Source organism: Musa acuminata, chromosome BXJ1-1, assembly GCF_036884655.1.
Source record: "Musa acuminata AAA Group cultivar baxijiao chromosome BXJ1-1, Cavendish_Baxijiao_AAA, whole genome shotgun sequence".
NCBI lineage: Eukaryota > Viridiplantae > Streptophyta > Magnoliopsida > Zingiberales > Musaceae > Musa > Musa acuminata.
Genome location: NC_088327.1, coordinates 36,225,496 through 36,238,760, shown reverse-complemented (window position 1 = coordinate 36,238,760; position 13,265 = coordinate 36,225,496). Strand labels below are relative to the sequence as shown.

General features: G+C 33.7%; 1 protein-coding gene across 1 annotated transcript; it reads left to right on the top strand.

Annotated features, from left to right (window-relative positions):
- The first annotated feature begins 434 nt into the window (after positions 1–434).
- LOC103973337 (glycine-rich cell wall structural protein-like) lies at positions 435–944 on the top strand. The gene has a single exon (XM_009387874.2). It carries the CDS (start codon positions 435–437, stop codon positions 942–944), a length of 510 nt encoding a protein of 169 aa, XP_009386149.2.
- Positions 945–13,265: the final 12,321 nt, after the last annotated feature.

Here is a 13,265-nt window from a genome sequence, read left to right as displayed (position 1 = left end):
TCTCGTGTGTACACAGAATAATCGATGGATTAGCATATCTAGAGGCAATGGTATTGAAACAGGCAATGCATAAAGACAAAACGTAAGCATTCATTTCTGCGTTGGCCCTCGTGACCACTGCCGCTACGCCTTCACCACCATTTACGCTTCGCCATTGTACATCTTTTGCTGGAGAAATGGCAATGCATGATGTGGAAGTTTCGCGCAGAGACAACGCTACATGAAAAAGAAATAAACGGAACAATATGATTTCTATAGCAAGTTGGGGTGGCGCCCTCATTTACTAGTTCGAACAGTCCACCGCCTACCCCGCCCCATAAATAGGATGTTGGTCGAGCTTTAGTACGGGTATGAGTCTTGGGAAGTAGAGAGAGAGAGAGAGAGAGAGAGAGAGAGAGAGAGAGAGAGAGATGGCGAGGTGGTGTGTCCTTGTGATGGTGGTAGCTCTTACTTTGGCTCATGATGCTAACTCTAGGAAGGTGCCCGAGCAAACGAGTGTGAGAACCGTGAGAGCGGCTACCAGCCCAGCGGCCAGTGCTGTCGATGAGCAGAAGAATTTTGTGGCTTTTGGAGGCGTTGGTGGCTTCGCTGGAGCTGGCGCCATCGCTGGAGTCGGTCTGCCGTTTTACAATGGCGTCGCCGGCGGGGTTGGTGGATCCGGAGGCATCGGTGGACTCGGAGGCTGGGCTGGGCTCGGGGGCGTAGGAAGTGCAGCAGGACTTGGTGGCGGCGGGTTGGGTGGTGTCGGTGGCCTTGGTGGAGTGGGTGGTGGTGGTGGCGGTGGATTCGGCGGTGGCGGCGGCCTTGGTCATAGGGGTGTTGGAGGTGGTGTAGGGGGTGGCGGTGGACTCGGTCATCATAGGAGTGTAGGCGGCGGAGGTGACCTTGGTCATGGCGGTGCAGGAAATGGCCTTGGTGGTGGTGCCGGCTGCGGTATTCCTTGAAAGTGCCGCACAATTGCATCAGTACTAAAGCCAATGTAATGTGTTCGTAAATGTTACGGGTCACTTGTGTAGTTTGATGGATGTGTCGCCGGTTTGTTTGCAGCTTCATCAAGTTTCCTTTCATGAAAAGTATTTGTCTTTTTCTGCGCACGTAAACACAATAATGATATTATAATTAGCAATGGTTTTGTATTTGGGTGATTTTTCATAGGAAAGTCACTTTGCAAGAGCCACAAGTAATCTTTAATATAGTTCCAACATAAGATTACAGTTTGTTGTTATATATAAGTATTCCAATCTTGTGATTATATGCCAAAATGGCTAAGTTAATATCTTCATAATTATTCATACTTAATTATTTTTTTAATTTATTAATTATGAGATAAGATAGAAGGATTAGTTTCATCAATCTTTTTTATAAACCATATATTGTTGACGAACAAACTATGTAAATATTATTTTTTGAGGCTTAATCAAAATAAGTAATAAAAACACTTCAAGATGTAATATAATTTATTTTTGAATTGTTTACGATATCGATATTTTTTAAATTATTTTAATATAAAATTTTATTTAATATTTTGATTTATTAAATAATTTTATATTAAAAAATTAGTGGTAGAGATCTAGTTGTAAATCTCGGAATTTGAATATGATTTATAAATTTTTTTATGATAAACTAGTAAAAAAAGATAATACATGCGACACTAGCAAGCAAACGATGGCGTTTAAATATAAGTAATTAGAGAACAAAAGTTATAATTTAGTTAATCCCTATGCTGCTTTTCAGAGGAAGTGAAGGAGAAGGAGAATGAGAAAAAAAAATGCTTTGCTTTGGAATTTAAATTAATTTAATATTTTTATGAAATTAGTTCTATAAGTATTCATTCCATCTGATTCTATAGTAAATTTAATTTTTGATTTCTTCTTATTTATGAGTAATCAATAGAGTTTTATCTCTTTCTAATATCATATGTTAAGATCTTAGCAAGGGGTTGAATTAGTATTATAGCGATATTTAACTGACTTTAAAATTTGATTGAAAAAAATATATATTAAAAATATAATTAACCAAGTATTGACTGTGATAAGAGTTGCTAGTAAAATGAATAATAATAAATAAATAATCATGATAAAAAATCACAAGTAACGAAAAGAATACAGATTAACTTATAGTTGTTCAATCTTTCTGACATTACTCTCAATTTCTCTTCTATGGAGGTTGTTAGTTTTTATTATCAATCTTACTTCTAACGGGTGAAAATCAATAATCCTTTATAATATTTTCTTTTTTTAGCTTAGGAGAAATTCTTTACACGTTATCTTATAATAGACCTCTCATCTCCTACAATTTAGTATCATAATTAAACTTAAGATGAATGAAGAGACTCAAATAATGCTTAAAGAGAGAAATATAATACTTTACAAACTTTGAACTCTCACCTATTACAACTTAGTATCATAATTAAACTTAAGAGGAAGAATGAAAAAACTCAAACAATACTCAAAGAGAGAACTATAATACTTTACAAACATTGAAATATATGCTCCAACAATTAAGCCCGCATGGAGCATTTATAGCCCCCAAAATGCTTTCTAAAATTATAACATTATACTATCACTTTGGATAGTACTACCATTGTAATAGTTGAAATGAAGCTATAATTGACTCCTATGGTACTCTTGTTATAATTTTCGAAACAAAGCTACAGTGCTAGACTTCTATGTGACACGATGTTGTAATACTAAACTTCGACAATACTATCATTATAATTTTTGACACTACATTGTAAAACTTAACTTTGGTAGTACTACCACTATCATATATAGTAATATCACAGACTTAGGTAGTTCAAACTGTGTTTGGTCTTCTAATAACCTAAATTCGATTAAATTTTAAGCCTAATGACTTTCATGATAAATAAGTTATGTTTTATTCCAATACTGATTTAAATTGGCCTAAAGTTAACTTGACTCGTCAATCACTTATCAAGCATATCTTCAGAGCCTTTAGCACATTGTCCATTTTTTGGGCATATCATATGATCTTTTAATACTTTGTTTGAACCTTCAGTACATTAATATTGTTGAATCTCGAATTTTGATGATGAAACCAATTGAGAGTGTTTATGATTTGATCTGCGTGTTTGAGTGACGCAGGATACTTTGATCAGGGAGAGACAATTAAAGTAGGAAGAATCATGTTGGGTCGAAGTAGAACATGTCAAAAGATTGAACGTCAAACTGGAGGATCGATCGACGTATCGACAGAAGGCTTCAGGCCATGAGTTCGGGCATTAGGCTAAGAAGAGTGAAAATTAAGCCAAGGATATCGGAGTTGCAAAGGTCAACTGACCGATTGGGCAATAGGCCGCAAGAGAGGACAATGTGCCGAAGAATCAGACGAAGCATCGATGAACCAATGACATGCCAGACAACATTAGATTTGCTTTGTAATTGTTTAGATCGAAGTATATTTTATTTGTGTGGGATTAACTATGATAGTGATCTAGGCATAAAACTAAATAAAGTCTCGAAGTCATGAATGAGAATTCATTGGGAGTTCGAGAGTTCGTCGGAAGTCCGAACGTTCGTCGGAAGTTTTGTCGGAATTGACAGAGAAGTCCAGGAGCTAAGTATGATGTTATGCATGATTTTATCATAACATGTTGCTTGGATTTTAGAATCCAAGAGTTCTATCAATATGGCACATTGATAGGGGGAGTTAAGGCTAACTCCGTCATCAATTGGTTGTCATCATCAAAAGGGGAGAGATTGTTGAATCGTGGATTTTGATGATGAAACCAATTGAGAGTATTTATAATTTGATCTGCATATTTGAGTGACGTAGGATGCTTCGATTAGGGAGAGATAATTAAAGTAGGAAGAATCATGTTGGGCCGGAGTATAACATATCAGAAGATTGAATATCAAACCGAAGGATCGATCGACATATCAACAGAAGGCTTCAAGCCATAAGTTTGGGCATCGAGTCAAGAAGAGCGAAAATTACACCAAAGATATCAGAGTTGCGGAGGTCAACTGGTCGATTGGGCAATAGGTCGCAAGAGAAGACGATGCGCTAAAGAATCGGATGAAGCGTCGATGAACCAATAACATGCTGGACAACATTTGATTTGCTTTATAATTGTCTAGATCGAAGTACATTTTATTTGTGTAGGATTAACTACGATAGCGATCAAGGCATAAAGCTAAATGAAGTCCCAAAGTCAAAATCGAGATTTCGTTGGGAGTTCGAGAGTTCGTCGGAAGTCCGGACATTCGTCGGAAGTTCTATGGGAATTGATCGAGAAGTCCAGGAGCTAAGTATGATGTTATGCATGATTTTATCATGACATGCTACTTGGATTTTTGAATCCAAGAGTTCTATCAATATGGCACATTGATAGGGGGAGTTAAGGCTAACTCCGTCATCAATTGGTTATCATCATCGAAAGGGGGGAGATTGTTGAATCATGGATTTTGATGATGAAACCAATCGAGAGTATTTATAATTTTATCTGTATATTTGAGTGACGCATGATGCTTCGATTAGGGAGAGATAATTAAAGTAGGAAGAATCATGTTGGGCTGGAGTATAAATATCAAAAGATTGAACATCAAACCGGAGGATCGATCGACATATCAATAGAAGGCTTCAGGCCATGAGTTCGGGCATTGGGTCAAGAAGAGCAAAAATTACACCAAGGATATCAGAGTTGCGGAGGTCAACTGGCCGATTGGGTAATAGGTCGCAAGAGAAGACGATGCGCTGAAGAATCGGACGAAGCGTTGATGAACCAATGACATGCTGGACAACATTTGATTTGCTTTATAATTATCTAGATCGAAATATATTTTATTTGTGTAGGATTAACTATGATGGCGATCAAGGCATAAAGCTAAATAAAGTTCCAGAGTCAAAAATGAGATTCCGTTGAGAGTTCGAGAGTTCGTCGGAAGTTCGGACATTCGTCGGAAGTTCTATCGGAATTGACCGAGAAGTCCAGGAGCTAAGTATGATGTTATGCATGATTTTATCATAACATGTTGCTTAGAATTTTGAATTCAAGAGTTCTATCAATATGGCACATTGATAACGGGAGTTAAGGTTAACTCCGTCATCAATTGGTTGTCATCATAAAAAAGGGGGTGATTGTTGAATCTCAGATTTTGATGATGAAACCAATTGAGAGTATTTATGATTTGATCTGTGTATTTGAGTGACGCAGGATGCTTCGATCAGGGAGAGACAATTAAAGCAGGAAAAATCATATTAGGCCAGAGTAGAACATGTTAGAAGATTGGACGTCAAACCGGAGGATCGGTCGACGTATCGACAAAAGACTTTAGGCCATGAGTTCTAGCATCGGGCAAAGAAGAGTGAAAATTGTGCCAAGGATATCGGAGTTGCAGAGGTCAACTGGCCGATTGGGCAATAGGCCACAAGAGAGGACGATGCGTCGAAGAATCGGATAAAGCGTCGATGAACCAATGACATTCCGGACAATATTTGATTTGCTTTGTAATTGTCTAGATCAAAGTACATTTTGTTTGTGCAGGATTCACTATGATAGCAATCAAGGTATAAAGCTAAATAAAGTCCCGGAGTTAAGAATGAGATTTCGTTGGGAGTTCGAGAGTTCATCGGAAGTCCGAACGTTTATCAGAATTTCTATCGAAATTAACCGAGAAGTCTAGGAGCTTGCCAAAGAAGCTCATCAGAACTCACCAAGAAGATCATCGTGAAGTCCAGGAGTTTGCCAGGAGTCCACTGGAATATTGTCGAGAGATCGTTGGAAGTTCGCCGGAAGAAATCTAGACTTACCAGACTTGTTTAAGCTTAGTGTATGCCTTAAAATTTATAGTTAGCATATAATTAGGTTGGAATTGGGCCAACCCAATTAGGGGACAGTTGGGCCCAAGTTTGGGTTGTGTTGAGCTAAGTGAAAGGCCCAAATAGTGACCAAATAAGTGGAACTATTGTGGCACAATCTCTAAGACTATGTCAGGTAGTGGTACTACCAGTCTAGGCAGTGGTACCGCCCATACATAGACTTCTAGGCGGTGGAACCACTAGACTGGGTAGTGGCACCACCAGACTAGGCGGTGGTACTGCATAGTGTTAGACTATAGGCGGTGGTACTGCCTAGTGCAAGCGGTGGTACCGCCCGAACCCCAAAATTTCGGGGATTTGAATTTTGACTCCAAGCTTTGAAGCTATTTGGAGTCTATAAATACCCCAGCTTTTCCTACATGGAGTAGCAAGAATTGAGCATAAAATTGAGTTGAAAAAGAGAAAAAATACTTAAAAAAAAAAAAGGAAACTCTCTTAGGATTTAGGATCACTTCTTCCTAGTATTTAGAAGTTTGTCTAAAGAGAGAAGTGAGGTCTAAAAAGAGAGGCTTGTAAGGGTTGTCTTCGAAACTGTGAAAAGGAGGCAGAGTGTAAAAGGGCACTTGATATTCACCCGTTGAAAGAAGATCGTTAGTGGATATCGATGGCCTTGACGGAAGGGGAATCAATGGAGTGGATGTAGGTCATAACGACCAAACCACTATAAAACAATTTGTATTTCTTTTAAACAATTTACTTTAATTGCTACTTGCTATGCTCTTCCGTATACTTTTAATTTAAACATCTTTACGAGATAGGTTTAATCGAAATGAAAGTTTTCAAACCGACGTAATTTTTTCGCCGCACTAATTCAACCCCCCTCTTAGTGCCGACTTGATCCTAATAATTATATCCTATGACATATTGCCCGAACTTTCGATATGTCGACTTTATTATGACAACTAATTTTTTGGTGTGATATTCGATCCTTTAGGCATAATGTTTAAACCTCAGTCATAAAGTATGTTCTTCGACATATCAATTAATCCTCTAATGTAATATCCAATTTTTGATACAATAATCTTCTAGTACAAAATATCCGACTCTTACTCAACATTTGGTTCTTCAAAAGTCCAAGTCTATGATTGAAATGTTTCTTACATCATTTATCTCAAAAACATATTAGTTCATCAAATTTATTAATTGATTTCATTATCAAAATTTAAGTTTTAATAATCTTTTTCCTTTTTATGATAATAATTAATTGATGATAGGGTTTTAATAAGAGTCCCCCTATCTATATGCCATCTTAATATAGGTAATGATAAATTTGAACTCAACTAAAAAGGACATATATCTTTTTAAATGCTTATCTTGAATTCAAGTTGATTTTATCGATACTATAATTTATTCATTTCAAGCTCAAATGTCAATGAGCAATCAAGTTTTGAATTTTAAAATATAATATTTAATCATCAGTAAGACATAATGATAATAATTAGTCATAAACAAAGGATAAACATGACTTAACCATTTACATATGTTAAACATATAAAATAAGCCATGAGATATAACCACTAAAAAATTCATATGTTAAAATATTATAATTTTTCTTATTTAGACATAAGTCGCTGCTTTTGCCCGTTTGTCATCAATAAAGATAAGCAAAACTTAAGCATGAGTTACTACTTTTCTCCCTTTATTATCAACACAAAGAAGAAATATGCACATAATAACAACTCAAGCTATTAAGTGTTAACAATCCAAAATGCTTTAAAAAAATCTTAAAATGTTCATTAAGAGTCCCAAGATATTAGTGAAGATATTTTTTTTACTTTAAACCTAATATCCTACTTATACACAATATGCACTCGTCACAATATATCTACCTTCAACTATAGATAGTGCAACATAATTTTATTTTTTGGATAACCAAGAAATAAGTACATGACTTAGAAACTAACATAATTTTCTATCTATTTTACATTTTATAAAGTCAATATTGACATAAATAATCAAATAAAAAATTATCAGATTTAGGATATCATAGTCCCCGAGATGATGTTCCTTTTAAGTATTTAAAAATTCTTTTTATAGCCTTAAGATGAGACTATTTGGGATTTGATTAGAACCTAACATAAAAACCTATATTGAATATAATATTAGGTCTTATAGTAGAAAGATATAATAAACTTTCTATCATATTTCTATCAGTCTTTTGATTAAAAGATTCACCATCATTATCAATGTCCATAGAATTTTTTATATTAAATTTTTTAAGTAGGTCCTGCATATAGTTAGTTTGACTAAAAATTTCATCATTAGATTCTTGAATTTGTAAGACTAAGAAAAATGTTAATTCAACTATTACGCTTATATTAAAGTCTTGGCTCATATTTTTGGTAATTGATTCACGTAAAGCGTTATTAGTAGAACTAAAAATAATATAAACCAATGTAAATTTAAATAACAAAAATATCATTATTAAACTATTTAATAAATAATATAATGCCAACCTTACTTTTTTAAAATTATTTTGACTTAAAAAAAAGTTAAATCTCTTGTACTAACCTAGGAGCTTGCTTTAACTTGTAGAGAGATTTACATAATTTATAAATATGATATGAATAAAGATTATTTTCAAATCCTTTGACATTGATCTCTTTTAAAGTAAAGCTATTTAGAAAAATATTTTTAATATCCATTTGAAATAGTTAAAAATTTTAATAAGTATAGGCAAGGAGTATTCTTATGGCTTCAAGTTTATCAACAAGTATGAAGGTTTTTCCATAATCTGTATTTTATTCTTAGTTGAAATCGGCCATAATCTGACATTGTTTTGAATCACAACACTTTGTCATGTTACTTATCTAAAGACCCATTTAATATCAATTACAAGATGATCACTAGATCTAGGAACAAATATTCAAACTTGAATTTTCTTAAATTAATTAAGTTCTTCATTCATCATCAAGATTCATGAACCATTTTTAAGAGTATCATCAATATATTTAGGCTCAATTTAAGATAAAAAATAGTATTCACATAAATATTTTATAAAGAAGAATAAGTTTGAATACGTTTTGATATTTTCTCAATAATTAGCTCAATAGGATATGCATCTATATATTTTCATTCCTTAGTAAAGTTCCTTCGAAAGTAGATATATACTAGTTGCTTTAGGGAGTAGAATTATTCAAATTTAAAATTTCATATTTATAACAATCATCATCAAAATCAATTTTCTTAATTTGAGGAGATTCATTAAAAATAACATGAATAGATTCTTCAACGACTAAAGATTTTTTATTAAAAACTCTATAAACTTTAAAAAATAAAAGAGTATCCAAGAAAAATATCTTCATTGAATTTAGTATAAAATTTTCCTGAAGAATCATTGCTAATCAAAATAAAACGTTTATAACTAAAAACTTTAAAATATGAAATGTTGGACCTTTTATTGTTCTATAACTTATAAGGAGTTTTTGATAAATATGGTGATGACATAGCAAACTATGGTAATAGATTTAGTCCAAGAATATTTAAGAAAGCTATATTCATTAAGGACGGTCCTAACCATCTCTTGAAAGCTCTTATTCGTTTTCTCAATAATTCTATTTTATTATGAGTTTCTTTGTGAGAAAAAGTTATGGTTATACCCATTTGAATCATAAAATTCTTAAAATTTATGAATTTTAAATTCACTACTATGATCACTATGAATCGATGAATCATAAAACTTTTTTATATTAAAATTATTTATAAAATTTAATAAAATATTTAAAATAATTATTTTTATTTACTAAAAAATATGTTCAAGTGTATATTTACTAAGCAATCACAATAATCATTATCAAATTAGTTTTCTTAATTTGAGGAGATTCATTAAAAATAACATAAATAGATTCTTCAACGACTAAAGATTTTTTATTGAAAACTCTATAAACTTTAAAAAATAGAAGAGTATCTAAGAAAAATACCTTCATTAAATGTTGTATAAAATTTTCCTAAAGAATCATTACTAATCAGAATAAAATGTTTATAACTAAAAACTTTAAAATATGAAATGTTAGTCCTTTTGTTGTTCCATAACTTATAAGGAGTTTTTGATAAATGTGGTGATGACATAGCAAACTATGGTAATAGATTTAGTCCAAGAATATTTGAGAAAGCTACATTCATTAAGGATAGTCCTAACCATCTTTTATAAGCTCTTATTCTTTCTCTTAATAATTCTATTTTATTATGAATTTCTTGGAGAGAAGTTATAGTTACACCCATTTGAATCATAAAATTCTTAAAATTTATGAATTTTAAATTCACTACTATAATCACTATGAATCGATGAATCATAAAGCTTTTTTTATGTTAAAATTATTTATAAAATTTAATAAAATATTTAAAATAATTATTTTATTTACTAAAAAAATATGTTTAAGTGTATATTTACTAAGCAATCATAATTGCATATTTACTATTAGAAAATCTAATGGTGATCCACACTATAAAAGCTATTATTATTTAGACTTAATGGGCTAACTGGTTTATAACTCTCATTTAATCCAAACCACTAGCCAAAATTTCGATGTGGGACTAATTGAGGATGTTACAATTATCACTTACCAAAATACTTAAGTGTACACTCATCAGACTCTTTTAAGCCAATCATAATCTTTGCCCCCTTTTGATGTGGGACTAATTGGGGGTGCTATAATCTCCCCCACTCAATTTGGCTTGACACCTTGTCACCATGCTCAAATATTAGGTCACGACCCAAGCCTGATGGACTAACTAACCTATAACTCTCGTTTGGTCTAAACCATTAACCAAAATGCTTAAGTTAGAGTTATCATAGTACACTCATCAAACTCTTACAAGCTAATCATAGTCTTTTCCCACTTCTAGTGTGAGACTAATTGGGGGTGTTACAGATGTGAAAACGTTCCTCAAATCGCTATACAATCTTCCTCTCCAAGTACATCATGTGATCAAGAAGGGGCTAGCCCTACCACATGAGGGGCGGCCAAGAGGTGACTAGCCTATGTTAGCTTTTGGCCCCTCCTATTTATAGAGGTTCCTACCACTTAACCCTAATGGATCCTACCCTATTGGGTACGAAATTTCTATCCAATTACCCAAGCCTCTTAGACTAGTAGATCTCTATTCAATAATCTTTCATTAGCTCTTATTAGATCTTATCCACAAGATTCAATAATTCAAGAGCTTACTGTATATTCAATAAAATAGGGGCTCCAATGGATATCCCATATTCGAACCTCTACTCGTCGTAACACCTACTATATACGTGTGACCCTCTAGGCCCAATATCGAACTACCGTGAGTCATACCTATCATAACTTCTTCTGACTTAGTGAATTATCATCTCCATAATAATTCACTTGACTCATCAATTACGGACGTATTAGACCACTACGTCGTAGTCTCTAAACGATATAGGAGAATCCAATCTATTAAACCTGTTTATCTTTAGTTATCATATATTTATTATCTCTCATCTATCTAATATCTTAGAAATCATACATCGGGCATAATACTATTAGGCTCAAACGGAATCTACTCGAGTTTCGCTCTAATCAGATTCTTTTAGAGAACTCTTTTTTCTCTCAATCCAAATGATCCTAGCTAAGGATTTGCTTGAGCAAGAATACATAAGATATTCTTCTCATAATACCAAGTACAAATGATTCTTTATCGACACTCAATTGCTAATAAAGTTGGCTTCCACTCCTAATGATTGATTGTTCTAGATTTGAAACTTCTAGACATATAAGTCTGGTATCAAAGAGTAGAGTACTCATTTAGGATATTTTTAATGTCTCAAACCTAATGACTAAATACACAATTAGAATTACAAAATCATTATCTGACAATGAGGTATCATTAACCATCCAGCATTCCGTGAGCGAATCAAGAACTCATTCTCTAATAAGCACCTACATAGTATCCCTAGTGTCCCAACATGAGTAGCTATGAGACCAGTCACCTCCATCATATGGATAGATATACAACACACTAATCTATCTAGTTATCATGATATCTTTCGTAAATAACTTATGATTAGGATTATTTAGGTTCTATGTTTAAAGGTGAACTAGTCTCATTATCATGATTTCATCGTGATCCGATTTTCATTACACAAATCCATGGATATCATAATATATGCAACATGCAACATAAAGTGAGAAAACATCAATAATAATAATAATAATAATAAGTAAAAAGACTATGCAGTGTATCACATGTGTCATCACTCATATGATTGGCTTGCAACCTATGACTAGCAATCTCCTACTTGACCTAAAGCTAATCACCTATGTATCTGATCCCCATCAAATGCTTGTGACACTCAAAGATGATATGAGATAATAGCTGGATCTGTAATATTATATTCGAATAGAATTCTTTCTACTACTACATCTCCATGAGACATGATCTCTTTGATTAGGTGGAACCTCCTCAGAACGTGTTTGGACTTCTGATGAGACCTAGGTTCTTTCACTTGAGCAATCGCCCCATTATTGTTGCAAAATAAGGGAATCAGCTCTTTGGTGCTCAACATGACTCCTAGATCTATGATGAACTTCTTCATTCAGACTCCCTCCTTTGCTGCTTCTGTCACAGCAATGTACTCCGCCTCTATGGAAGAGTCAACAATAGTATCTTGCTTGGAACTCTTCCAGCATATTGCTCCTCCATTTAGGGTAAACATATACCTTGAGTTAGATTTGCTTTCATCGACATCAAACTAGAGACCCGAGTTCATGTAGCTCTCTATCCTAAGGCTACTTCCTCCAAATATCAATACAAGATCTTTAGTCCTTCTCAAGTACTTAAGGATATACTATACTACCTTCTAGTATTCCAAACCTAGATCTGCCTGATATCTACTCATAACACTTAGAGCATACGCTATATCAAGCCTGGTACATAGCATAGCATACATAATAAATCCTATCGCCGAGGCATAGGTTATCCTTTCCATGACTACCCTTTCTTCAAGAGTTTTTGGGGATATACTCCTAGAAAGTGATATTTCATGTCTCATCAATATGAGAGATCTCTTGAAATTTTTTATGCTAAACCTTTTGATAATGGTGTCTATGTACTTGGATTAGGATAAGCCAAGCATTCTCTTTGATTTATCTTTATAGATCTAAATCTCTAAGATATAGGATACTTCCTCTAAGTCTTTCATAGAGAAATGTATAGATAGCCAAGCCTTTACTATGAAGAGCATTCCTACATCATTCCCAATGATCAGGTTGTCATCCATGTATAATACCAAAAAAGTGTTAGTACTCTCACTTATCTTCTTATATACACAAGGCTCATCTTTGTTCTTAACGAAGTCATAAGATCTAATAGCCTCATCAAATCTTATGTTCCAACTTTGAAAAGCTTGTCTCAGTCCATACATGGACCTGAGCAATTTGAATACCTTATTTGTGATAGAAAGAATAGAA

Excerpts from the sequence above, each read along its gene's own strand:
- LOC103973337 (XM_009387874.2), top strand. The coding sequence starts at position 435 with ATGGTGGTAGCTCTTACTTTGGCTCATGATGCTAACTCTAGGAAGGTG.